The sequence below is a fragment of the Endocarpon pusillum genome (genome assembly GCF_000464535.1).
Source record: "Endocarpon pusillum Z07020 unplaced genomic scaffold C706125, whole genome shotgun sequence".
In the NCBI taxonomy this organism is placed as follows: Eukaryota; Fungi; Ascomycota; class Eurotiomycetes; order Verrucariales; family Verrucariaceae; genus Endocarpon; species Endocarpon pusillum.
The window spans coordinates 60,639-88,332 of NW_006913530.1; the positions used below are offsets into that span (position 1 = coordinate 60,639).

Consider the following 27,694-nt stretch of genomic DNA (forward strand, 5'->3'; position numbering starts at 1 on the left):
CTTATCACCTTGCGCGCTGCTTTTCGAATCGATCGCTCAATACCCCTCTGTTTTCACCTCGATATTATGCAAGGAGTTTTGAACCCGCCCTGAGGGATTGTGTCAGGGTCTTTTGGCACGTGATAGATGAGTGCCAGATCACCACAGCAGAGGCTAGAAGGCGTGCTATGAAAAAATTGAAGGAACGGTGGAAGCAGAATCTCATGTTGGGAAGATGAGCTGTGTGAATTGATCACGACACTGTGGCATCTATCAGCAGCTTCTTGCATACATTGGAGTATCAAGGCAACAGTCAAGATATAGACTTATCCACCCAAGCCTAAAGTGTCACATATAGCATTCGTGATCCAGACAAGAATGCGTACAACCTAGCAGATATCAAGTGTCCCTGTAGAGCCTCTAATTACCGGGAATATGACTTTGGGGTCCAAAGGTCCAAAAATGCTTCGGCTAACTACTAAGTTAGCTTAGTAGTCCGACTCCACCACCACCACCACCACCTCCACCCTCCACCTCCAACTACACGCCGCAGGAAACCCTGCGCGCGTTTCCTCTATTGCACCAATTTCCCGCTTGTGTCCACTGCATCAGAAGTCAGATTGCAGAACCTTCAACCCTACACTCACTTTGGCTTTGGGGTTCATAACAGCAGCGATTTACTGAGCTGTCGGTCATCGTCCACCCTCACACACTTAACCCTGCATACAGGGTAAAATCGTCAATGAGCTGGCAGCATCTAATCTTAACATATGTCCACCAACACGCCCACTTTCTGGAAGCCGAGACAAGAATCTGCCTCCCGATGGTAGACCACTGCGTTACATCCTAGAAACTATCACTCCATCACCAATATGCTGCATCGCACTCCGATTAGCGACTCCAAAGACGTTATCGGTGTGATACCTGCAAATCACGTTCGCAAAATCAGTCGATCCGATGCTAATCCTATCAATAAGCCTAGGACGCATCACGCTCCTTCAACTACCGAAATGACTTTCGAAGATCAGAGTAACGTTACCTCAACGACACAAAAGCTGAGTGTCAGAATCAGAGCTGCATGCTACGCGCAAGATAATGGTGGCTCGAAAACATTGGAGAGGGATGTTGTGCGTCTCAAATCTAGCGGAGGCAGGATGAGTTGCCAAAGACACAAGAAGGGACTTGAAGATCTACCCCTCGAGATTCAGGGCCTCATATTAGACTATTTGTTTGGCGACATACACTCGGTGACCTCTGCGGCAACCTCTTTGCAATCTGGCGTCAACCGTCTATCATCAGCAATGAGACATCCGAGACGGAAAGCATTGACAGACGTGGCACTTGTATCACCCACATGGCGTGAACTGGTGCAGGAAAGGATTTACCGACATAGTAAGTTCCACTGACAAGACCTAGCAGACCCGTGAAATAACCGCCTCGCCAGTCAAGATCAAAGGAAATCGCACTGGTCTAGCAGAGTCCACGGAATGGTTCTCCGAGAATTTTCAGCTGACAAAACATGTTCGTCATATTGAGTTCTGGGTGCCTGTATGGGCAGACAAACCCCCTGATTATGAGAAAAGCCGAATTATGGATGCTTCCATCGGCGCTGCACCAACGCTGTCTCTCACCTGGCAACATGATCATGACCCTAGCCTATCAAATTCCGCTGCTCTAGACATCTACGACCAATCCAGCCAACTGATATGTCATACGGCTGATGACCAATATCCTTTTACCTACTCATTCAGCAATGGTTCGACTTCGGCAACTCTCTCTGAGATCTTCTCGCACATTGCCTGCTTTTTCTCGCAAGCACGGATCTTCACCTTGGAGGGAGGCCATTGCAAGAAATCGAACATGATCCGTCAATTTCCCGCAGCTTTGTTTCCAACTCCAGGGCGCAGACTGGATCTGCTGCCAAATATCAGGACGTTCTCTATGAGAGGTGCTTGGAACATCATGCGGGAGTATGATCATTGGAAGGTGATTGAGATGGCTTTACCTGGACTTCACGAGTGGCATTGCAGCTATGCCAAACCCAGAGCTGAAGCCTACAGTACGATCAATCTGATCTTAAGCCAACTACCGACCAAACTCAGGCATGTGAATATCAGTCTTGATGGCTTCTACTGCAAGGACGGTGTAGAGGGAAATGCAACCCTGGGTTCTTCTCCCCAAACCAAGTCTGCAACCCACCACCTATGTGAGAGACTAGGCAGAATCGCACCCCAATTGGAAAGCCTGAACTTCACAGGTAGGATCTGCGACTGCTTCTTCCGCACTGCAACGGAAGTTGCTCTCACGAGAAAAGAAGCAAGCCAGCTACGTGCTGTGGATATCGTGGTCAAATCCTGCTGTCGCCCTGTCCTCGTCAAGAAGAAGCAAAATCCTAGCGCTGAAGAGGACAAAGAAGGGCCACTCATCGATACCGAAGACGAGGCCGATGACAACGAAGAAGGTACAAAAGAAGACGATGACATAGCAGTCGTTCCGGCAGTATCTCCCACTATCTCCTCTTCTACCAACAAGAACGTCCTCACTCCTCCAACCGCCGAAACACCCACCTCATCACTCAATCCCACCCCCACCCCAAGCCCTCAAAACCAACACCTCTACATCTCCACCATAACCGGGTCAATCACCCATCTCCCCTTCATCCTCTCCTTCGAACGCCTCATCCTCTCCGCCGTCAAATCCCTAGACCTCTCCTCCTTCCCATCTTTATCCCGTATCCGCATCCGCTTCATCGATCTCGATTCTGCTTGTCCGCTGCTGAATCCGTATTTCATGTTCGATGATGGGTCGTCGTCATCATCTTCTGGTGGGGGAGGAGGGAGGTGTAGTGGAGTGTGGAACGAGGAGATCTTGGAGGCGTTGAGGTTGAGCCGGCCGGGGACGAGGTGGTTGGAGGATCTGGGCGAGATTGGGGATGGGGATGTGGATGGGGACGGAGAGGGGGAGGAGGAGATCCGTGCTGAGAAGGAAAGCGGCTCGAGGCGCCAGCTTGGTGGAGGTGGAGGTGCGGGTGCCGTTGCCGTTGCCGTTGGAGTTGGCGTGATCAGAAAGAAACCCAGAGCAATCAGATCGAGCGCTTACCGCGTCTTGGCCGCGGATGCAAGATGAATGGGTCGCTCTCTATGGTCTACCTCTCTCTTTCTTTGCCATCCGTGCCTTGGTCAAATTGGGAAATATAGAACAGTTAAGACGATTGTTTATCTTCTTGGGCCGTTGAAGAGCCAGCGGGGACACGAAGTCCTTGCTTGCTTGTTTGCTTGTTTGGCGACTCCGTCAGGCCACCTTTGCTAGGCACTGGCAGTTCCAATGCAAGGCTGGGCTTGACCCAACATGTTGCTAAAGAGCAATGGACAGTGAAGGATGATTGGACGGCGATAGAGTCGGCGGAGACGATCCCCTGGAATAGGAAAGACTCATGAACAGGCTCGCAGACTGCTCTGACGGCGGATATGACACCCTGTGTACTGATATTTACCAAATCTGAAATGCATACAGAGGCCGTCCGGAGGTCATGCAGATTAGAAGCACCAACACTGCTACCTACACAGCCACAGCAAACAATGAAGCGATCTAGTAGCATGCGAAGCAATATATGTTCTTGGACGAACAGACAAGAAGCACAGAGACGCTTGTGTGATACTCCTCCAGATAGGAATCCACGGAACAGCATGGGGCGGCATAGTAGGGATTAACCAGCAATGCCTCTGACTAGGTGAGAAAACTATATTATTTCAGACGCTATTTTCTTCAAATGACGCTCAAATTATGGCTAAATTGTGGTCATTTGAACCTCCTGACCATGCTTAAAATAATACAACGTCTGCTAAAGGGTTAAGGACCGATGCGACCAATACCACGTCATTTTCAGAGCCCTTCTCCTGCTAAGTTAAGTGCCCCCCCCCCCAAAAAGGCTTCTGGGCAGGGCTAAACATCAACACCCTCTCACCCTCTCACTCTCACTGCATCTCTCACCTTTCCCTGCACGACTGATTCTGTTCACACTTCCGCTACTATTTTTGGACGATCGGAATCTTGGCGGCAGCCAGACCCAGGCGGCGATATCTGTGCCATCAATCCGATGAAAAGCTTCAAATGAGGAGCTCCCAAAAAGCCATCCGGAACTGACCCTGAAGTAGTATCCACCAAAAGTGATGCATGATAGCGTGATGTCTCCGGTAAGAGAGAGTGTGTGTGTGGAAGAAGCACTCGTTCGCGGTTTGAATTCTCTTTCACCGAGCACAAACCAACGAAGGAGCTCGATCACGCAATTTAGCGTCACGATTGCTGTATGCCAGCGGTGAGATGACTGCGTAGCACTGCCATATCGCTCTGACTTGTATTTATTTGGTCGGTTGTGCTTGTTCAAAGAGTCTACAGATCTCTAAAACCATCTGACCAATCTAACATATCTAGCCAGTAGCAAGAGACGTGGAGGATATTATCCATCGGGACAGAATGTCCGCGGCTGTATTGACTACCAATCAAGACCTGTCAAAGAGAGGGATCTCTACCTACGATGATCGTGATACCTTTCTCTCACGCCGAATAATCGCATCGCCGTATCTCGAAGAAAGTCATCTCCTCGATTTGACCACATTGGATGATCAGAGTCGTCTGCTAGCATTGGCCTTGAGTGATCTTACAACAGCGACAAGGGATTATGCTATCGCTGCATATGAAAAGGCAATTGACCTGGAAGGTCTCATGTCATCATTGAGAACGTTGGTGATAGCCGAAGGGTCCAGATGGACAGAGCAAAGCTTCTACGTGGTTGAATTTCGGTCCACACTTAAAGCAGGAATCGATCGGGATCTTCTTTTCACGCTCGACCAGAAATCTCACGAGGAGGCGACCCAAAGCGGAGGACTGCTGAAGTACTGGTATGGAGAGCCGGATGCTGAGCGAAGGAATCTAGCAACCTGTAGAATGATCATGATCCATCCGCTCTCGAATAACGTGCTGACCTGACCCAGGCTTCTGGAGGAACAAAGACGACGCCATCAAAGGTGGATCGGGGCCCTGGCACAAGAAGGCGCGAGCCATAGTACCGCAAATATATCAGCATATCAAGGTCACCGGTCTTTTGCTGACGATCAAAGATGACGTGTTGGGGTGGACTCTCGAGACCGCTGTCTGAAGCGAGGCGAGCTGGTGTCTGGCACCGACGACTTGCATCTGATCAGGGTCTTCGAGCCAGCGATGTGGGCCGAGGGGGTGGCTGCTGTTGCGGCGTCGAGCCAGGCAATCTGGCGGTCTTCCTTACTCGGGAAGCTGTGCCCTTCTTTTTCAAAAATAGATCGCATCCAGGCTCAAATAGACTAGCCTAGAGATTGATAGATCCGTCATTTCGAAGACAGTGTATCGTTTCTTCTTTTGGCCGTCCCAGCGCCTGCCACATTGCTAGGTAGACTCTCCAGCATGCATAGCTATTCGTCTGCCATGGCTTGGCTTCATAGCTCGCCAACGGCCCGCATTCTGCTAACTGGTTCGTATCAGATGCGGCCGAGTGAAGAATACTACGTAGGCGGTGACTAATACTGTACGGATTAGTTAGAGGGGACAATAGACTATGGACAGCGGTGCCATGACCCTCAACCCTCCATCATCACAATTTCTAACTCTCAATCCCCCCACAACCATACTTGTATCGCACCTCGGCTCAGCACTGGGAGTGGTGATCATGTAGCGAGTCTCTTCTCATGCATTATTCTCTAGTGAATGGCTTTAGTGTTTGGGAAGGTGACCTGGGCGATCAGCTTGGTGAAAGGCTCTATGGATGGAATAACTGAGCTTTATGTGATGGACTTCCGGTGGTGGTCCACAGGTAAGATATTCTGGAAGGTATCCTTACTTGACTGAGGTTTGACAAGGGGACCTTACTATCCCATCCTTTGATGTGCGCGATCAATCACATAGCAGAAAAATCGTGGGATGCTGCCACAGGCCATAAGTTGTTGGATGACTATCAAAGCCTAGAATCACTGATTCTATACTTGATGAACGATGTCTATCAGTACTGGTGTTTCGAGGGAATCTCTCACAATTGATCGCTTTCTGCTCTAATCCGTCCCTAGACTGCCTTTCCGTTCTTCTACATCGCCGATAGGGGAACCTCTTATCATCAAGTCATTGAAGATATCGCGGGTCATATATTACCTTGAAATCACACCACATGGGAAGTTTAATTAGCAGCCTTTTCGAACACTGCATCATCCAGTGTCTGGTTCCACACGCTAATCTTTGATCTTTGCGGTCTCCTTCTCGCTGACCGACAGCCGTTCGACAACCATCTGCGTCAGTTGTGCTACGGTCGTTCCATTCTCCAGGAGGGTCTGAAACGGCAAATCGATATTGAGAGTATGGAACAGCAACATGCGGAACTCGGCTGCTAGCATTGAGTCCATACCAAATTCACTTAGGCCTGTCTGCGCCCCTAACTGCTCCGGTTGCAGTAAAAGAAGGTGACGAAGCCTGTGCCCTAAGACTTCTTGTACGGCATCTGACAGCGCCTCTAACGGTGCAGTCCCCTCCTGATGGTCTCGTGCAGCTAGCGCATCAGTAATAGATCTGGGTATTGGGCTGTGGCCGTTACCCCTCTTACCAGCGGGATTGGCCGCCACACTGCTAAGGGCATTCGCAAGAATGCCGCAGCGTGGATCATATAACATGTGATTATCCATCTCGAAGCCTTGTTTCCACAGTTGCTGGAGACCTTGGGACTCCAGGCCGGTAAGGATATGGCCCTCGATGTAGTAGTCTCTCCGCATTGTAGCTCGGTCTTGTTCTGATTCGCTAGGGTCATGTCGATAATACGAAGGAGCTCTTGTTCGGTCAAGGGACGCAGGCCTTTGCGAAGCAACAGAGCCTCGATCTCAGGATGCTCGTGTAAGTATCCTACTTCACTCACCATGCCAATGCCCAATGCTGTGGCCTTGAGCCCAAGACTTCGTCTGTAGCGGGCAAAGGCGTCCTGAAAAGCGTTGGCTGCAAAGTAATTGCTTTCTGTCGCAGTCGCTGCCGTCCCCGAAACAGAGCTCGTCATAAGGAAGAAATCAAGCGAAGACTCCCGCGTACTAAGCGCGTTGTGCAAGTGCCAAGTGCCCCAGACTTTGGGACGAATGCTCGCGTGCCAGCTTTCCCCAGACATTGGAGCGAATAGCGCTTCCTGTATATAATATTAGCATACGTTCTTGAGGTCTCATTATTATGAACGCTCACATCTAGGCCCAGGGCCGCATGAATCACTCCGCCGACAGGTTCCTGAATTCGGGCGACAGCATTGTCAACGTCAGTCTTCTGACAAACATCGCCCTTAATAACCGTCACTTCCCCTCCTGCCTGCTCCAAATCTTCAACGAGTTCCATCGCCTCAGGTCTTTCTCACACCCGAGCGGCTGAGGAAATAAAACTTGCGAGCACCGAGCTCAAGCATCCACTTCGACAAACTCCTACCGATGCCCCCTAGACAGCCAACCATAAGATAGGCTTTTTTCAGGATCGAATTGGTACTGGTACTTCAGACTGAGCACCTGAACCAGCACCTATTAGAAGCATGAAGCGGTGCTTATGTAATGCTACATACCGGTATCTGGCACTCTAGGTTCTCAAGAGATATCGCGACTTTCCCAATATGGTTGCTTTGTTGTAAGTATCGATATGCTTCCGTCACCTTGGACACATCAAACAGTTTGAGCGGAGCCGAAGGAGTGATTTTTCCTTCGCGCAGAAGATTCAAACTTTCTTGCAACAGCCTGAAGATAGTCAGTGACAATTTGTTCTCTCTCTGCTATCCGGTCTTACCTCTGAAACTTTCGGTGGTAAACTTCGTTTGTCGAATAGTACAGTGAGTTTAAATCAAAAGCGCTGAAAGTAACACAGTCCCTGAAATTTTCCATATCCAAATGACCGAACTCAAGAGCATCTTGCTTCCCTACTACCACAAATCTGCCGAACTCTGCGCAGACTTTCCAACTATTGTGAAGAAGCGGTCCGGTCAAGCTGTTGAAAACGACATCGACGCCTCGGCCAGCTGTTCTATCCAGAAGATCATCAAGGAAGGATGATTGATTTGAGTCGAAGATATGATCCTTCTTTAGCCCTAATTGGTTAACCAAGAAATCTCTCTTCGAGTCCGATCCGACCGTAGCAAAGGTTTCAGCGCTGAGATATTTCGCCACTTGGATCGCCGCGATACCAGAGCCACTAGCCGCAGAATGAACGAGAACAGTCTCTCTCTCCTGCAATGCTGCTCTGTCGCGGAGTCCGTATAGTGCCGATGAGTAAACCTGGGGTACGGTTGATAGAGTGCTCAAGTCTTCATCTTCAAGTAGCTTACAGCACGCCCACTCCGGGACTTTTTCGAAGGTGCTGAAGTTGTTTGAAGCCATTACGACAACACTATCTCCCTCCGCAAACTCGGAGGTAGATGACCCGACTCCCATTACGACACCAGTAAATTCCAACGCGCAGGTAGAGTTGTTAGTATCAATTGTTCCAGTAAGAGCATGAATGTCCTGAACATTCGTTAGCCACTTGAGAAGTTCCAAGGTCGAGCCCTTTTTACCTTCTCGTTCAAGCCCACGCATTTCACTTGAATCTCAAGAAATCCAGGCTCCAGATTGGGCGTCCCTTTTGCCTGCTCCACGAAATGGAGGGTGTCCAGCTGACCCGGTGCTCTAAGTGACAAGCGGCAAGTGCCGGTTTGACCCAACGGCGTAACGACTGTCTCCAACTTTTCCTTCTTATTGAATGACTCATTCAAGAATCTCTCTGGTAAGACTCTGCTACAGAAAAGGATCCCTTTGTGCTGCAGATATTCGACATCAGAGTGCGACTCCTGCAATATTTCACGCAAAACGAGTCCAATATTGACACAACTAGCTTGCAAGTCAGATTCCGGGTCCTGAATATCGAGATCGAGCACGGCAAATTTAAGATTAGGTTGTTCAAGGCTGAGTGCTCTAGCGAGCCCTAACACGAGAGACCTGAAAGGATCTCGCGCTTTCAATGTCCCCCCTCCTGTAATCCAGAGAAGATTCGCTGCGTTGTTGGTAATGCACTTGACTCGGGTAAGATCGTCTGCACTTATCTGGGACAACAGCGGACGGTTGAACTCGACTGTCGAAATCACTGTCGATTTCTGCGGGATCTGATGAGTGTCTAGTTTATCAAACGAAATTCGTTGTACTCTGACGGCTCCGTTGAAGGCTTGGCTCAAATGCATCGCCAATCTGCTGTTGAGAGAAGCTTCATCACCGCGTTCAACCTGCAATATACTGTGAACGATTTTTCCGAAGAGACAATGAGCATGCACATACAATAATGATGTCAGTCATAGTAATTGCAGCTGATTCATTAGGAGACAGAGCTCGAGCAACGACAGTGGCGCATCCAGATCCATTTGATGGCGATGAAACGGTACGGAACGGGTCTGATGGAAGCATTGTGGCTACGTCTTCCGACCCGTTGAACACCAGGTAGCCCTCAGTTGCTAGATAAGATGATACCCAAGAAAGGATATTGGACATGTCGGCTTTCACAATTCGCTTTTAAGAGCGTCAGCCACGTATTATCATGTAAGTAGGCTGTTAGAGGGAATAGAAACCATCTTTTCTTACCTTTTTGAGAAGAACAGTGTCAAATTTGGAGGTTTCGAGCATCTTCCGGCGATTGCTATCCTCGTCTTCAATGGAATTTTGGATCTCACGTCCTTGTAAATTTCCATGCTGATCAATCAATGCTTGCGTATAGGACTTGAATTTTGACAACCCATCGAAAGTCTGGAAGCTTAGAATGCTCTTAGTTATAGCGTTGTCGCCGTCTCCGATCTCTAATATCCGCATCGACGGATACTTATGCGTCACAAGGTCAAGTCCGCCACTTAGTCGACCGACTTCAATACTCGGCAGCTGAAGTGATTCTGAGATGAAGCCTGCGAAGCTTTCGAGATATGCTGTAAATTGGGTGCTGCTAAACGTCTGCTTTGTTATGTCCGGCCTCCAGCACACCCGAAGCATTGGTTGTCGTCGATCTTCGGGGCTCGTAGACGCCAGCGCCTTAAAGCCTGGAACCAAGACGAGACGGACTTCATCCATTAGAAGTTGAGGTTGACTAGCCGAAGAAAGCATCTCAATTTGCGCATTCGTCGCTGCGATGCTCGTGTTCTCGACAACTGCACGGATAGTGCAGGGTTCTCCAGCTGGTGGAAGATTTGAAGGATACAACTGCATGTTGCCAATTGCAACAGGGGCTTGGCTTCGATAGTTCTCCAACAATCCTCGAGCTTGGGCGATGGCATCAGTCTGCAAAAGGGCATCCAGGGTGATGGGGTGGATAAGATATGACGACTGTCGCAATTTGCCCTCACGTCCACCATTCTGAAATGCAGTCGTGGATAAAGTTTGGGGGAGTTTTTGCAGCTGATTGTTCTTAATTTCCTTCAAAGACTGGAAGCAAGGTCCAAAAACGTTTCCTTCTCTGGCGAGCTTGTCATACCAGACACGGACTGGCTGAGGCCGCATCGGACAATCAGTTCTGAATCGACTTTTCCTCTTGGTAGGGGTCGGGATGATGCCAATTGTCCCTGTGGCGTGAATGAAAGACCGGTTATTGTTGAAGGAGCTAATTTCGAAGTCCCACCATTGTGAGGATGTTGTCATTGCATAACGACCTTTTACGTCAAGCCTAGTGAAGACTTCGACCCCGTCTGACTTCTCCGTGAGGTTCAGGACCTGCACGAATCTAACATGTCATAAACACACTACAGAAGGGGTAGAGTGGTCCAATGGATTCGTCTGGGCCAATGCCTCCATGGCCATGGTCAGGTATCCTGCCGCTGGGAAGACGATACTGTCACCTAGTTTGTGATCTTGTAGCCAAGGAGAGTCTTCAAGTCTTAAGACATTTCGCCATGTAGGACACTGAGGAGGGCCACCTGGCATTATTGAGCCCAAGAGATCATGGCGAGGGTATCGGCGGTTGCGCATATCGGAGCTGGCTCGAGGTTCAAAACAGGAAAGGGGGCCGTAAGCCCACCGGTACTTGGGCAAGTCAACAAGAACCTGGAACTGTTTTTCTTTTTCAAGATCAGTGGAATTAAGCTGATTAATTTTGTCGAAGTGAATCTTGAGATTGTGGAGATACAGCTGTCCAGCCATATGAAGTAACGTCGTCACAGGGTTCTTTGCTCGTGAAAGTGCAGACAAATATGACCCGGGTAAATCATTGGCCGTCAATTGGGCCCTAATTTGTTTGATGGGAAGCTCCAAGGTAGAATGGGGACCGATTTCAATGATGTGATGCGGATGACGCGAGAGGAGCCGAGTCATTGCCCCAAGGAAAAGCACGGGAGATTCCAGGTTCGTACGCCAATAACGGGCTCTATTGGTTGACTTAGCTGAGGCCTCGCCTTCCGTGACAGTCGAAACCATAGAGACCGATGAATCTGGCCGATAAGGGCTAGATCTGCTCCCGATACCAGCAGTGGACAACAGCCTTTCATACTCATCCCCAAGGAAGCTCATATGTGAGGAATTATACGCCTTATTGTCTGTTCTGAGTTTCCGAGTAAATATACCCTCCTGTTGAAGGGCTGCAAGAAACCCTTCTATAGCATTAGCGTCCCCACTAACGGTGATGCTTTGTGGAGAGTTGACGCACGCAATTCGAAGCACGTTTTCGAAGTGATGTTCGAAAAGCTTTTGAACTCCATCTTCACAACTTAGACCGACGGTTATCATTGCTCCAGGCAACTCGCTATTGGAACCAACGTAGCCTCGATAGTAAGCAATGACAATCCCCTCGTCCGCGGAGATGTGTCCAGCAGACACAGCGGCAGCTATTTCTCCAGAGGAATGTCCAATAACTGAATCTGGCATGATGTCCCAATCCGCCATAACTCCACGAGCGCAATCTGAACAGCTGTGCAGACAGGCTGCGACAGAGATGCACGATGTATCTGGCTTGTTTCTGCAGATTTCCAGAGAACATCTTCCAGCTTCCACTCTGGGCGATGTTGCAGTTCGGAAAGCTGAGCGTCCATGCGACGAATTGATTGGAGAAATTGGGAAACTCATCCAACAGCTCGCATCCCATTCTAGGCCATTGACTCCCTTTTCCGGTGGAGACGAAAGACAGAGGAAGTGGAATGCCTCTAGATCCACCTGAAAGCTGGACCAGCTTGTCGATCTGTAGGTCAACGGCAAAGGATGCCTCTCGAGCGAGTAGAAACCCGCGTGTGGAGAAGTGGGTTCTCCGACACCCCAAGGTGTAAGCGAGGTCTCCGAGTTGATTAGGCGAGATCACAAGAACAGCAAGATCTTGTATGCGATACCGAAGTGAGTCAATATTATGAGCAAAAACAGGAAGAAGGAAGGTTTTTGTTGAGGCGTCGTCTTGCAGTACTGGGACCACCTGGCTCTCTGCAAGAAGGTAAGCTCTCGCACTCTCCAGTATAACATGAGCATTAGCGCCACCATAGCCAAAGGAGTTCAAGCCAACTCGTGGGTATGTCTCTCTGAAAGCTTCGGGTTGGGTAACGATCCTGAGATTGCGAGCCTCAAGCGCTAGGCTAGGATTGACATTTTGTATACCGATTGTACCTGGCATTGTTCCTTTTTCGAGTGCCAGAGTAAGTTTAAACAGACTCGTCATGCCACTGACCGCTCCACTGTGACCGAGGTTGGTCTCGACCGACCCGGTTTTGATTGCGGCTCCGGACCGCTTACAGAACACCCTAGACAGAGCTTCTACCTCGATAGGATCGCCCACAGGCGTGCCTGTTCCATGTGGCTGTGTAAATTTTCATTAACATCACCGCATCGTATAGAAGTTGGTGGTTCGACCCACTTCGACATATTCCGTCAAATCGAAGGACAGGCCCGCCCTGGCATAGGCTTGCGAATTACAGCCTCCTGGCCATCAGCGCTGGGCACCGTAATTCCAGTCGTCTTCGCATTACTTGATGGGTCCACGTTAGCAGACGACTTGCCAGAACAAGCCAAGGTACCTAACGACAATTTAAACATACCTATTTACAGCTATCCCGCGGATGATAGAGCGGATGGGATCCCCCTCTGCAAGTGCCTTGCTCAGCTTCTTAAGATAAAGAGCGCCGACTCCCTCCGCACGACCATATCCATCAGCTGATGAATCAAATGTGTGGCATGTTGAGGTTGGAGACAGAATGCCTGCCTTGCCGGCACCGAGACGCACGTCGGGCGATTGAATCAAATTCGAGGCGGCAACAATGGCGGAATCGCATTCATTTGCACCTAGAGCGGTGCAAGCGACATTAAGTGCATAGATTGCGGACGAGCATGCTGTTCTAGGACGTAGCTTGGGCCCTTAAGGTTGAAGACGTGGCTGATGCGATTCGCAAGGATAGTGTTACCTAAACCAGTCGCGGTGTACCGGTGGAAGGCGTCTACGTCTCTACATTGCATCGTATAATAGTCGGAAACGAATTTGCCAACATATCAGCCTGTATTTGAACCGAAAAGATCCTGGAGTGATACGCCGATATTTTCAAAGCTTTCGAAATCAAGCTCCAGGAGCTTACGCTGCTGGAGGTCCATATACTTAGCCTCCACATTGTTGATACCAAAGAAGGTGTTGTCAAACAGTCGCGGGTCCTCGGTGAGAAAGTAGCCGCCCATAGAGTTGATGCTTCCGGGTCGATCCGCATCCGGATGGTACAAAGCATCAGCGTTGAAACGTGATGGGGGAGTGTCACAGTGACCGGACTTCCCTGCTAGGAGAAGGTCCCAAAGCTTCGAAGTGTCTGTCGAGCTCCCTGGAAGACGAAGCCCTACGGGTTTAATAAGCTTAGGAAGTCCAATTTCGGAAGGGGCATCTACCCATTCCTATGATAGCAATTGGCTCCTTTCCTGCTTGGGGGTATCCATTGACACCGTTGGTGCCGTTGGTGCCGTTGGTGCCGTTGATACCACTTGTGCCATTTATGCCGTTCGTGGATGGACTTGGCTGTGTTTCAGCACCCTGATGCTCGAGAATATTAGTAAATTGATCTGTCGGTCGTAGTATTGCATCATGCTAGTTGTCCTGCAACACTCCTTTGCCCTACCGAACCGCTTCTCTGCAGGTGTGTATAACACCCAGTATGTATCCCTGTATGAATACATGACTTCAGGTTGCAGAGAGCGGGCAGGTGTTCAAGTGGCGATAAAACAAGGATGCCACTGTGGGAGAGTGGTCGTTGTAAAGCGTGACTTGGCTGAGGAGCGGGAGGAAATCCCTGGCGCGCTGCATGGCCAACCAATAAATATGTCAAGGAAAATTTGGGAAACTCACTCCTCAATCTGAATTATGATTATGAATGGTGCCGCCGTATATATCATTGACCGATCCATGGGCTAGCATGGCGAAAAGCCACTGGGAGTAACAACGAACCCAAATACGAACACAGATCTCGTGGACCAATCAAATTATGTATCTGACTTATGCTGCATTCAAGCACCATTAGAGAACGGGCAAACAGCTTTTTTAAAGAAGTCCCAACAAGAGGAACCAACACATCATTCCTTCACAAACCCCGATTCACTCTGTTTCAAGATAGTGTTTGTTTCATGGGCTAATCGGAATCCAAGGCCGGTGTTCGCCTAACTACCTACTCCTACTACTACTCCTACTACTCCTCCTACTACTTCTACTACTACTCCCACTAACGTACAGAACCACTTAGCGGGCCACCCCACTTACCGGGCCAATTTCTGCACACCAACGCGCAGGCATCCTCATATTTCGAACAGCTATAGCTCCACCAATATAGCTCCAAATGGACTCGCATAAGGAGCATTTGATTCAGAATGCGTCAAATAACGTTGATCTAGGGCTATTTAGCTCAATTCGCAAGGCTGCAGAGTATTACAACGTGCCGAAATCAACAGTGGCCTATCGACGCGCTGGACGACCCTCTCGAGCCGAAACTGATCGCATTTCTCAACGCCTTTCGAAACAGGAGGAAAAAGTGCTTATTCAATGCTTCAGAGACCTACAGAGGCAGCATCTATGCCCGAATTATGCTCAAATTCGTCGAATGGTCACCAAATTGCTACAGAGCAAGGGGGATAAGATTCAATTAGGCAAGCACTGCGTGGAGCGTTTAATAGCTCGCCATCCAGAGCTTAAAACGCGGCGAAATCGACTAATGGATATTAAATGACTCATGGCCCTTGATTCTAGCGTTATTAAACGCTTTTTCGCCGAATTTGAGTAGCTTCGCAGCCAATATGCAGTTAAGCCGCAAGATATCTATAACATGAATGAAACAAGGTTTCAGATAACTAGGGCAAATAGCGTCGAAATACGTTGTTTTTGACCCTGCTATGGGTCGGCTAGTGTCAGCGGAAGACGGAGTTCTCCGACCACCGCAACTGTTCGCCACGCGCTATTGCTCAGAAACGCATACACTCACAAATGCTGCAGTTAGCATTGCAACGCTGATTTATGATCTCCTTCTAGGTGATTCTATAGCTTGCCTCTTCTATGCGTATATATAGCGGTCATCCTACTCCTTAGGAGTTGAGATAGCAAGTCAATTAATCCATTCCATCTACTTTCTCTTGCTTACTAATCTAATCTGCACTGCTTCATGGCATACTTCTAACAGCTAGTGGCTCTGGCATTAGATAATACTTAATAGGTCTCTATTATTAAGTAGATAAATACAGAAAAGGCTATTAAGCCTTATCTTATTTTTACTGGCAAGAATCCTGAGCATTATATGTTTCTAGAGCATAAGGAGCTCTCTAACGTTATATAGGCTTTTTCTCTTAAGGGATGGACTTGTTAGGATGTGACCCCAGCCTGGTACCAAGGAGGACCCTTGGTACCGATCAGAACCAATCTGGTAACTCCCGATCCGAGCAACTGCCGTTATCTTTATTTGCTTGTTCTAAGTATTTCAAACCTTTATACTTTATTAAATAAAATCTTTTCTTTAAAATTTTTCGTATATTTTTATTTTTAAAAAATGAATTTAGATATTTTTTTTTTAAGATATACATATAATTAGACCTTTGTCTATTATACGTATAGAGAGTAATTATTACCTTGTTGTTGGTATGTTTAAACTCTCCATTGCTTACATATGTTTTATGTGCAGAAAGTCTCCTAAATCTTTGCAATAATTTTTTTCTTCTTACCTTACGCTCTACATTAGAGTTATATAAAATTAAATAACCTTTACAAGAGGGCCAGCGTTCTATCTCGTGTTGAACAGAAGGCTGCCACTGTACACTTGCTTACACAGCTCTTCGCATGCGTATTGCTTGCGAACCCTATGCTTAGCTATTCAAATTAGAATCTATCTATCTTATCGAAGTCTCTCTACTGCCCGCCTGTCCCCTGGGTAGCCCTCTGACAGGACTGACGAAGAGCTAGCTATTGATTAGCTGCGGCGGATATTCGTCCTAATTACGTCAAAACAAGGCAAGCATATCATCCTAATATTTGATAGCCAAAAGAGTCATATAACTGGCGAATTTCAGTACTACTGCCTTGAACACAACATCCACCCTCTCTATTTACCCGCCTACGCTACCCACAAGCTTCAACCTCTTGACGTGGGTCCATTTTCGCCACTTTCAAGCGCGTATAGCCGTGTAGTTGAAGAATACGCTCTAACCGGCATAGTAGCACTCAATCAAAGTATTTTTATGATACTTTATATACAAGCTCGTCAGGAGGCATTTACTAAGCGAAATATTCGCGCAGGATAAAGAAGAGCTGGTATTTAGCTAGTAAATAAGCAAAAATTGCTAAAGGATTCTGAAATTTAAAATTTTGGCTATATAACGCCTAAGTATTAATCTGCGTCTATTAAAAAGGGTTCTAACCATCTTTATAATACTCTGAAGAAGCTAGATGAAATTCGAGAGCTTCAAGCGCAAATTGAGGCCAAAGTTACTCCTTGAACTCAACGTGCCATACGCAAGCTAAGTCACGCAGCTATTCAAGAGCATGCTGGCGCACAGTTGCTTCAAAATGAGCTCAACAATTTACGTAAGCAATCTCATCAACAAGAGGTCAAAAAGCGCTCAAAACGCATGATAAAAGAGAGGGTACAGCGTTCGTGGAACCTTGAGGAGGTCAGGGCTGCCAAAGAGGGCAGGGCGCCCTTTAGAGTGCAAATTACGCACCGTTCGGAGGATACGCTGCGCATCAGAATTCTCTCAGATAGGCTCGAATAGGAAGTATCGTCAGCTTTATCTTTTGGCCCAATTGAGTAATGGTAATGTGACCTATGGAGTGGTAAAGTACTGCGTAAAGTGTGTGCAAATTGGCCCGGTAAGTGGGGTGGCCCGCCAAGTGGTGGTGTACGTTACTACTCCTACTACTCCTCCTACTACTACTCCTCTTACTCCTCCTCCTCCTCCTCCTCTTACTCCTCCTCCTCCTCCTCCTCCTCCTCCTCCTCCTACTCCTACTCCTACTACTACTACTACTACTACTACTACTACTACTACTACTACTACTACTACTACTACTACTACTACTACTACTACTACTACTACTACTACTACTACTACTACTACTACTACTACTACTACTACTACTACTACTACTACTACTACTACTACTACTACTACTACTACTACTACTACTACTACTACTACTACTACTACTACTACTACTACTACTACTACTACTACTACTACTACTACTACTACTACTACTACTACTACTACTACTACTACTACTACTACTACTACCTCCTACTATTCATTTCCTACCACGTAGGCCTCTAGTCCCCGGACTAGCCACCGTATTAATAAGCTCTGCCTTGCTCTAGCTGCGTTTCAGTTCCGCCTTCTTCCTCATAGGTGTACTATAAGCCTCGAAGGGGCCAGACTCTATGTATGAATCAGAAATTTTTTACCCTGATTGTGTGCAACAGTCAGCTTGAGAAGCTCAGCTCAAGAAGCTCAGCTCAAGAAAAGCTGACTCCAGCCAGGGCATTATCAGCAGGAATAAGGGGTCCGTATCGTGAGATCAGGGCTGAAGCGGGCTTTAGGGAGGAATGAGACTTGGAGGCTAAGGGCCTCGCATTTCTGTATCGAGATTCCACTATTTGGAAGGATCACCTGGTGGCAGACCTATAAGGGGATTATATGGAACGACCAGCCAACCTGTCTAGGCTGACTTCATGTATCATCAGGGGGTGACTGTATGACGGTTGAAGCCTAAGAGGTAAATCTCCAACATCGTTACCACACATGGGTCCCTGGCCCTACTGCGGGGCGCCTGAAGTACTGTTAGTCTGGTGCTAGGAGCAGCTAGTTTGGATTACGTACATACTGCGATTGGATTGGTCATCGTAAAGCTTGATTAGTATTCCTCCGATGAGTCGTATAATCTAACTTCTTTTTGATATAGCTGCTCTGGATGGAATGCAGCCCCAGCGCCAAGGCCCCACAACGTACGAGCATAACTTGAATAGTAATCGATGCCGCCGCAGACTGGTCCCAGTGCAGCGTTAAACTTTACCGAGAAATTGATGTACAGTTTGCCATGGATTTTGATCCGCCTCGAGGGCTTTGACAAGGCACTCATGCCTTTATTAACCTCATCTGGACAGATAGTCTCAGCCGATGCGAGGAGGTCCGGTTGGCTACTTCGGCGCGACTGAATGGTGTTCTTTTAATCTACTATATAACGTATCTGAAACCCCACGCGAGTCCAAGATATTCCAAGATTCGAGACTCTTTCCGCTGACGATGCTAAGTTAGCTCAAGTGAGATCCACTTCAATTAGTCCCACGTGGTTCACCTCCACCTTCTGTTCCTCGGCCTGCAATCCTCTGTTCGATCTCGTAATTAATTGGTCCCTTTCCTTCTGCTTTGTATATCATTTCCACTCGCTCCTCTCCAAACTAGCTAATATGGTGCCGCAAGGCGGGCGCAGTTATCAGAGCTGCTATCAGCATGGACTTCAGAAGCATGTTCCAGAATCCCGAAAATCAATGGTCCAGCAATACTCAGGTCTTCTTTCCGAACGATCCGCAATTTGCCAGTTCAACCGAAAGATGGAACGCTTATGAGCGACCGACGTACAAGGCCGCAGTTCGTCCGGGGAGTGCGGAAGATGTGCAGAAGATCGTAAGTACTGCTCCCCAATAAGCATTTATGAGGTGTTCTTCATCAGCGTCTAGATTCAAAACTCTAGAGCTCATCAATCATGTTCTGCAGCGGCTGACGATAGAAAGATCAAACTCGCCGCTTCCAACGAATTCCCATTTCTTGTGACTAGTGGAAACCATGGCTACAGCGCTACCTTTGGCACATTAGACGACGGCCTTGCTATTGACATGAGAAATTTCAACTCTGTAACTATCAACGCGGCAGCTAACACCATGACCATTGGCGGAGGCACCATCTTCAATCAAATTTACGACCCTCTGTACAACGCGGGAAAAGAGATCCGTGAGTTTGCATAAACAATCTAGATATTACGCCACCGGCGATGGTGTCCTACCATTAAGGAAGACTGCTGATTTGTATGTCTGCAGAGTCCGGCGCTGTCTCTACTGTCGGAGTTCTCGGCATCACTCTAGGTGGCGGTATCGGTCGGTATCAAGGTATCCATGGTCTACTTCTTGACGCATTGCAATCGGTCCGCATGGTGACAGCCAAGGGTGACCTCATCACCGTCTCGTCAGCGTCAAACTCTGACCTCTTCTGGGGCCTGCGAGGTGCTGGCATGAATTTCGGAGCTATAACTGAGGCGACATACCGCGTGAGCGACTTGACCAATGGAGGGCAGGTCAGGAACGCAGACCTTATTTTCCCAGTGAGTGCCGCACCCGAGTTCTTCAAAGCTCTTCCAAGTTTCAAAGCGAAACAGCCGAAGGAAATGGCGTGCATTGCGGTGGTCATTTGCGACAATGCTTCTGGTGAGGTGAGTGGATCCTGATTCCTCGTACAGCCACACGCTAGTATCTCATGAGACAAAAAGGCACAAATCCTCGTCAACTTCACTTTCCCAGGCCCAGAAGATGAGTTTATGAAGTTGATTCAGCCATTCCTGGACCTCAATCCTGGCACCCAGGTCATCAACACATTACCGTGGAACGAACTGGTGACGAAATCCGGTTTTGGAATCGACGCATTGCTCGGTGTCAAGGGACAACCGCATAGCATCTTCGGCGCCAACCTGAAAAATATTGACTCGTCGAAATGGGTTGAGATATTCAACAGGATGAATAGCTTCTATGCTTCGACACCAGCCGCCCGAACTAGCACCATCGCACTCGAGGTTTTCTCGACTGAGGCCGTCGCTGCAGTACCTGATGATGCCACTGCTTACCCATGGCGCGATGCTCAGGCTTACGTGTAAGTCCAATTAGACCTATCTCTTGCTCCCCAGACCATTTTGTTTACCGTTGAATGTCATCTCTGAGTTACATTCAATGCTTTTCTGCCTTCTGACGCGCGAGATCTTGCTTTACAGCATGTTTCAGATGGGTTGGACCGATCCCAGCGCCACCGACGCTGCCACCGCCCTCGCCATCGAGCTGCGTAACATGGTGGTATCCACTTCTGGCTATAGTGGTCTCACGACATATGTCAGTTACGCACACGGCGAAGAAACCCTGGAGCAAAAGTACGGTGCCAACAAGCTGCCCCGTCTCCAAGCACTGAAGAAGAAATGGGACCCCAAAAATGTATTTGCGTACAACAATGCCATTGTCCCGTCTACGTAATAGGAGTCATCGAGTAGCTTGGACCGACAAGGAATATAGAGCACATAGATAAAGAGAAAATCTCGGAGCCAAGGCATGCGTTGGTTTTTTCGGAGCGGCAGGTGGCCATCGGACCGAGATAAGTGATATTGCCAGGAGTCACGTGGTGGAACTCTTAGTGGCAAATGCACTGAAGCAGAGCTCGGCGCCGTACGGAGTAGTGATTAAGCAGCATTTCTTCGAGTATATTCTAGAATTGCAACAACGCTGTCGTGGCTGCAAGTGGCATGAAACGAGTGAATTTCATTCTGTTCTAGAACAGCCTGCCTATTCCAGAGACTGAAAGGCGACAAGGGCGGTGTACCCTGAGAGGATATTGCCAAGCGAAAAAGGGCTGCATTGTGCATTAGACCTACATGGTCTACGTAGTACCTAGTGTCCGGAGAAATTCAGTCATGATCACGAAGGCAACTTGGTCATGGCTTGGACAAGGGGGAGTTAGAAGCGAGCAGCAGGATCACCTCCCTGCGACTTACCCCGTATCCGCGCGCAGCGTGGCCGCCACCGTAACGCTCTTTTTACATACTAGTCGGCGTCCCGATACGGGCTGGGAAGGGTACGCCCCACCCGCTGACAAGCCAACTAGCCCCCGCCCTTCCCGTCCGAACTTATCCCCTCCGTCCCTGGGTGTGCCTATTAGCGTACTTGGCGTAAAATAAGGTTTTTGAGCCGCATTTGATCGCCATAGCTTTCCGCAGCTGGTTTTTAAAATGAATTTTCAACCACCTCCAATGCTACGACCACGTCGAGATACACAAATTCCACTGAGATACAGAGATAACTCACCTCCGCAATTACTACAAAACAACAACCAGCGAAAAAGATGCAGAATTGACCCAAAAAAAGTTGATCGAAATAATGTCGATCAAGCCTTGGCAGTGATAGCACCTGCGCCAGAATGCGCAAATGAACCACCAACACTCATTTCAACAGAACTCCCTCATTTTGAGGCTAATTACGTTCAAAATCGAATTGGAGCTTCTTGATATACAGGTTTATCGGAATTGGGCTTTTTTAAGCTCTTTTTTAGCGATTTCGTGGTAGAAATTCTCTCTAAAGAGACTAATTCATACGCTGAATCGTGGGGGCGGGTGAGGGGGGGGGGGTGGGGGGCTGTGCTGTCTAAATGTTACTAGGTACCTACTATACTAGCAGAAATACATATATTTCTAGGCATAAATCTCTATTTTGGCTTATACCTATTAATAGTACGAACGGACTATTAGAAAATTCACAATCTTAGTCAATTTATAAGTCGAGATTAATTCGAACTTATTCATTATTATTTTAGCATAAATAATGCTCCTCCTGCTCTAAACGCACCCTAGTTCTATCGAATTTAATATATAGCTAACCTTATTTGAACTGCCTATCAAGATGCCTATTATCCCTTTTCTTATATCGTTATTAATAAAGCTATAGTCGTCTTTGTAGGCTATTCAAGAGATATAATTAAGCTAAAGAACAAGCCTATTAATACTGGCTACAAACTGTAGTGTATTAATGATCATGGCTATATTTAGAGCTGGCTATTTCATTCTTGAATAGAGGGCGTTAAAACGCTTAAAAAGGATAGAAAAACAAGCTAGCCGCGCCTGTACTTCGTAGGTAAAATGTATATAGAGGATTTAGCACCTATATTTGCGCTTGTTTTACGTCTTGTAGAATAACTTTTAAAACAGCTCAAATTCTGTATCTATTTAGATAATCTGTTTCTAAATCTGCTTGTTACACAGTGCCTTTTAGCTTTAGGGGTCTATTGCATAAGTATAATACGTAAAAAGATTAATAGATTTCCTTTATATCTTTAGAGCTATTTTGAGAAAAATGAGCTATTATAGGACTTTATTATAGCAGAGGTCATTAATAATAATACTCTCTGCTTTGTCTAGCAGAATAATAAGGCTGTCAGTATTATTTCGACTGCTTATAGCCTTTACAGGGCTAAGGATAAGATTTAACGTACGTAAAGATGCCTAAAAATAATATCTAAAAATTAACGAATTCTATTACTTGTTTTTAATAGTTAATTATTTAAAAAGCTTTTTATTCTAATAATTATTAATGACTATAACTATTATATAAAGGGCATAAATTAAGCTAATTAATTATATACAGGCTTTATATACTATAGAAAGCAGAATTATTAAATATAGTAGCCCTTATTTTTCTTCTTTATTAATATTGCTTATATTAATACTTATTTATTATGGAAATAAAGTAATAATGTACAGAATTATAATAGCTATAGGATCTTTATAAGCGCTTTATATAGCTAATTACTATATTTAAATAATTTAAAGAAGAAGGAGCAAAAAGAAAAGAAGAAAGAACAATCTTATTCTTAACCTATAATAGTATTTCAGCGCCACTATAAACCTATATAACTCAAACAACATAGCCGGTGCGAATGAGGAAAGCGTCATTCATCAGGCTGTTTGCGTAAACAGTCAAATAAACGCAAATTTGGAACCGATATTACAGAATTAACTACCAACAGCGCCAACGAGGATATTTTAGGAGGCTCCTTCACTCATCAAAGATGCAGTAAATGCCAGATTTGGCTCTGTATCAAAGGAGACTGCTGGCAACAGTATCACAGTGTTACAGCACGTGAACACACTAGGCACCGACAGGCCTTGGAGGCTGCACGGACCCTGTGTGAGGAGACCCTGGAACTAACCAAGCCCAAGGGGCTTGGCGAAAGGACACGCTCATGCGGAGACAACCTTGAGCAAGGTGTTCGTGAGGAGGGACTGATGAGCAACGCTCACGAGCGCTCATGAGTGAGCAGCCATGAGCACGAATCTCTTAGCCTATATAAGCACGCTCATTTCCCAGATAGTTTCATAGTCTTCGTAGTCAACTCATGTTATCAACTTACACCTAAGTTCAAGACATACTTGTATCTGTTACTGCACCCCCTGTTCTACCCAACCAACCACTTGGACCCAGCTTCCAGTTGAGACTTGTCTTAGCTAGTTGAGCCCTAACACACAGCTCAATTGAGGCCAATAGCTAGATAGAACAGTCTCAATTCGCCGAAAATAGACGTTTGTTGACGTTTTTGGACCCCTCATAATGATCGACAGCGCTAATAGGCACAAACTACACCCCTGTTCAGGGACGGAGGGGATATAAACGTGTTCTGGTTATCTGGTTGATGGTCAACCACCATCCAGTCATACTCAACCTCAATTCAACATGCGTGTCTTAACGCAACTGGTAGTTGGGAGATGAGGAAACAAAGTGTTGGATATGGCGCAAGGTGAGCCAGGATGAAAGGATCCTCAGGTAGGATTGCCCCGGTCCGCCTTAGGGGCTTGGTAGGGTAGGATTGGAGAAGATCCATTGCTAAATCCATCAGTCGATCCATCAGTGAGGTGGACAGTCCTTTGATTTCCTTTTCGAAAAAGCGGTCCCACAACAGGTCTTGTCTCCGTCTCAGTGCCTGAGGTATTGTGACCAGAGATGAGAAGAGAGGGGCGTGGGAATTCGGCTAAACCATCCCCATCTCTCTGAAGACTGTGATTCTGCGGTGAGGGCCGCCAAATCGGTCGCCCGCACCTCGGGCTATTATCTGCCAACGTTGCCAAAATCACTTGAACGGGTAGATTGTGAGATAAGTATGTAAGCGCGAGTGGAGCGAGGTATGGATAGCAGTGAGATCATAGAAGTCATATATTCAACTACAACGAAGCGATATCATCGCTACTGTACTTGAGGACGTCACGAACCCCCAGATTCATGCAAATTTCTTGCTTGTATGTATTTGAATTGTAACCTTGGAAACGTCTCCAAATCCCATATAACTATTCTCTTCGACGATTCTCAAAGCACTTCCACCAGCCCACGACGCGAGTGATTATCCCACGCTTCCGGTGATCCGCCACTGCCATTGTTTCCCGAGCCTACACTGGTGTTAAACTTCGAGCTGGTACGAGACTCATCTTCCATCTCGAAATCGTGGTGGACAGTGATCGACTTGGTGCCCTGCTCAGTGGACTTCTGGTACCCACTGCGAGATGCGTACCGATTGCTGTACGAGCTTGAGCCCGTCCCTTTTGCGGGCAGTGCCTTCTGTCGGACGTATTTGCCCCACAGCGGCTTCATGGCCGGGATAGAACCGCACACAATTGTGAGGAAGATCTCGACTCCGGCCCACACACACAGGTAGTAGGTCTCCCAGGTAAGGTCTGAACGCTCTGTTAGAGAGGCCATATGGCTGACTTTAATAAAGGCAGAGATTCCGGCAAAGGTACTCAGGCCAAGGGCGACCGTCAGGGCGACCTTTTTTTTGGTATCCATCTGGAGATACCAGATGAAGGTACAGGGAAGAAGGGCAAAGAGTACGTCAGTGAAACCGTTGTAAGTCGCAACGAAGATGTTGAAGCGCGTTTGCACCCTCGGATCCCAACACTGTGTAGTGGCTCTAAGTTGGGTTTCCCAGAGTGCCTTTGGGTTCTTGCACTGGAAGAACGTGAAGAAGGTGGCGAGGATGCCGAATATTATCGTTGTTATCATCATGAACCAGACGATCCGTTTTCGCCAGACTTCGCTGGTTGTTCCTAGAATACGAAGTATCGTCAATCCAACTGCAAGCTTTCCAAGCCCGTTCGAAACAATGGCTAGTGCCTGTGCGATGTAATTCATTCTAATAACATAGGTCGCCTGCGACGCGGAGAGGTGGACGAGATGGCGGAAGCCACCATTTAGACCAAAGATAACACAGTCAATTATATACCCCGTCCAGACTATCTGAAGCGCCATTAGCATTCATGGCTTTCCTCGCGAGAAAGATTTGTGACCAACGACACAACGTACCCAACAAGCGAACATAAGAATATCGTCGGCGCCAATGTTACGGATAGCGACGCGCGCCCACGCTCTCAAAGCAATAGAAATTGTAGTTGCCGCCCAAAACGCTATGATGTGGACCGGATGTCACGTGATATATATAGCGCTGCAACAAACGCTACTGGATTCTGCGCGTCTTCGATGAATTGCTGGTTATCAAACGGTGGCGTATTGTGCGACGTTTTGAATGCGTTTTATCACAGATTTGTTCGCGTTTCGCCTCGAATTAACATGTATTTTTAGTATTGACGTTTCGCGCTATTTCGCATGGATTGGCAGTTTGATATAGCAATTTGGTATGTATAAATAGGCTCTCCTTGCGCGGTCAATTAATATAGAACTGTCAGAAGTATGCAGCAAATAGCGTACGGAGATACTAAGCAGTATCAAGGGAGAGAGGGTTCAATTGAATTGATTGAGTTGCTCTCTCAACTCCTGAGGAGCAGGATGACCGCTATATATACGCATGGAAGAGGCAAGCTATAGAATCACCTAGAAGGAGATCATAAACCAGCGTTGCAATGCTAACTGCAATATTTATGAGTTTATGCGTTTCTGAGTAATAGCGCATGGCGAACAGTTGCGGTGGTCGGAGAACTCCGCCTTCCGCTGACAAGAACAACTTGCTATTCAGATTCTATTCTCCTAATTAGTCAGCAACGTTCGACATATGAAAATTGCGGCGGACGAGTGTCCTCTGTCCACGTCCGGCGGTAGAGGCGAGGAGGGCTGTTGATGTGCCATGATCGGCAACAATGAAGGATTTTGACTTATGAGCACTAGAGCAGAAGAAAGAGTCGCGAACGCCAGATATGATTCAATGAGGAGAGAAAATGGAGGACTTGACGACAGGATTATTAAGGATGCATGAGTTGCATTTCCCTGAGCTCCAGCCTTTTTCAGCGGGAACGTCAGATTGGCCCACCGGTAACTAGGGTTGGTGAAGCCGACTTGTGACTTGATGAGGTTTAATTGCTGTCAAATGTCGAATATGGTTAGCTCCAGCGACCGGCATAAGGTCTCATTCTGGGCACTCCTCCCAGCGGATTCTACTGTAGTAGTGGAAAAATTGGTTACACAATCCTCGTAGAACTTGAATTCTCAATAAGTTACAACTATGTACCTGGGACGGTTGAGTTGCTCATGCAGCCAAGAAGGCTCTATCAGCTGGAGCCAATCTCTCATCCTCGCTAATATCCCTGAGCGATGATCCTTGATCACCGAGTTGAGCCATGATTGATGACATGTCCTATCGCACTAGCAGAGACAAGTCAACAGCACAGATATTTAGATACCAGACAGAAAAGTACCATTCTCATTACTAGGTTGAGGATTAGTAGTAATTGTAACATAAACCAACTAAGTTCACTAGCTCATCCAATGCCATGGACCAGTTAAGTGTGTCTGAGCGGCTTAGGGGGAATCGCCCAAGGGTCGAAACACACTATGTTGTGCATCAAGATCCTTCAACGTGCGCTAAGTGTAAATTCGATCTTTTTTTGATTGGTCAGTGCCAGCCACTAGACTAGCCACATTAGGTTAATTCTCGTAACCTTGACCTTAAGTCTCTTAACCTACTAGTATAAAATAAGCCAGTTTATCATTACTACGTTAGCTGAATCGCCACCACTAATATGACCTTCAAAAGGGTTAAGGTCGAACTGTGAGCTTCTCATTGGTGGACATGATAAGTTTATATCTGCCGTGCGGCTGTCAGCTAATGATAAATTGGCTTATGCTACGCCAGAGAGGTGGATAATAATGTTCTCTTGGCACCCGCTCCGTTGACCAATCAAAGAAAGATCGAATTTACGACAGAGTGGTGGATAGCTAGCTCTTTCGATGCTAGTGTAATGTCAATAACGTAGGACTATGTAGGTAGCCGTGGCCCAATGGGTGGATCCCTCTGGGACCTTCCGGACCACCGGACCCACTTGCAGGGGGTTGCACCCCACTGTAAGCCCCGTGCGCAGCGCATGGCTCTCACCCATATGTTATGACCGCCGAGCCTTACGCACGGTATGAGGGCTAGGAGGACTCTGGTGGATTCTACGTCATTTCCTTATCCAGCAGCTTCCT

The 27,694-nt window shown here is 47.3% G+C and overlaps 5 protein-coding genes across 5 annotated transcripts; 3 read left to right on the forward strand and 2 right to left on the reverse strand.

Moving 5' to 3' along the window:
* Window positions 1-851: 851 nt before the first annotated feature.
* Window positions 852-3,105, forward strand: EPUS_05839 (uncharacterized protein; the record flags this gene model as incomplete). Its single annotated transcript, XM_007787900.1, has 2 exons — window positions 852-1,346; window positions 1,396-3,105. 2 exons carry the CDS (start codon window positions 852-854, stop codon window positions 3,103-3,105), a joined length of 2,205 nt encoding a protein of 734 aa, XP_007786090.1.
* Window positions 3,106-4,452: 1,347 nt separating this feature from the next.
* On the forward strand, window positions 4,453-5,134 carry EPUS_05840 (uncharacterized protein; the record flags this gene model as incomplete). The annotated part of the gene is made up of 2 exons (XM_007787901.1): window positions 4,453-4,918; window positions 4,971-5,134. The coding sequence occupies 2 exons, from the start codon at window positions 4,453-4,455 to the stop codon at window positions 5,132-5,134; spliced, it is 630 nt and encodes a 209-aa protein (XP_007786091.1).
* A 1,096-nt stretch (window positions 5,135-6,230) lies between these two features.
* On the reverse strand, window positions 6,231-14,138 carry EPUS_05841 (uncharacterized protein; the record flags this gene model as incomplete). Its single annotated transcript, XM_007787902.1, has 16 exons — window positions 6,231-6,527; window positions 6,599-7,162; window positions 7,216-7,372; window positions 7,450-7,526; window positions 7,580-7,748; window positions 7,798-8,510; window positions 8,561-9,262; window positions 9,315-9,542; window positions 9,615-10,706; window positions 10,758-11,908; window positions 12,000-12,786; window positions 12,903-12,954; window positions 13,025-13,268; window positions 13,490-13,804; window positions 13,854-14,024; window positions 14,081-14,138. 16 exons carry the CDS (start codon window positions 14,136-14,138, stop codon window positions 6,231-6,233), a joined length of 6,777 nt encoding a protein of 2,258 aa, XP_007786092.1.
* A 4,803-nt stretch (window positions 14,139-18,941) lies between these two features.
* On the forward strand, window positions 18,942-20,719 carry EPUS_05842 (uncharacterized protein; the record flags this gene model as incomplete). The annotated part of the gene is made up of 5 exons (XM_007787903.1): window positions 18,942-19,115; window positions 19,223-19,439; window positions 19,526-19,914; window positions 19,972-20,348; window positions 20,467-20,719. 5 exons carry the CDS (start codon window positions 18,942-18,944, stop codon window positions 20,717-20,719), a joined length of 1,410 nt encoding a protein of 469 aa, XP_007786093.1.
* A 3,870-nt stretch (window positions 20,720-24,589) lies between these two features.
* Window positions 24,590-25,528, reverse strand: EPUS_05843 (uncharacterized protein; the record flags this gene model as incomplete). Its single annotated transcript, XM_007787904.1, has 1 exon — window positions 24,590-25,528. One exon carries the CDS (start codon window positions 25,526-25,528, stop codon window positions 24,590-24,592), a length of 939 nt encoding a protein of 312 aa, XP_007786094.1.
* Between the last annotated feature and the right edge of the window lie 2,166 nt (window positions 25,529-27,694).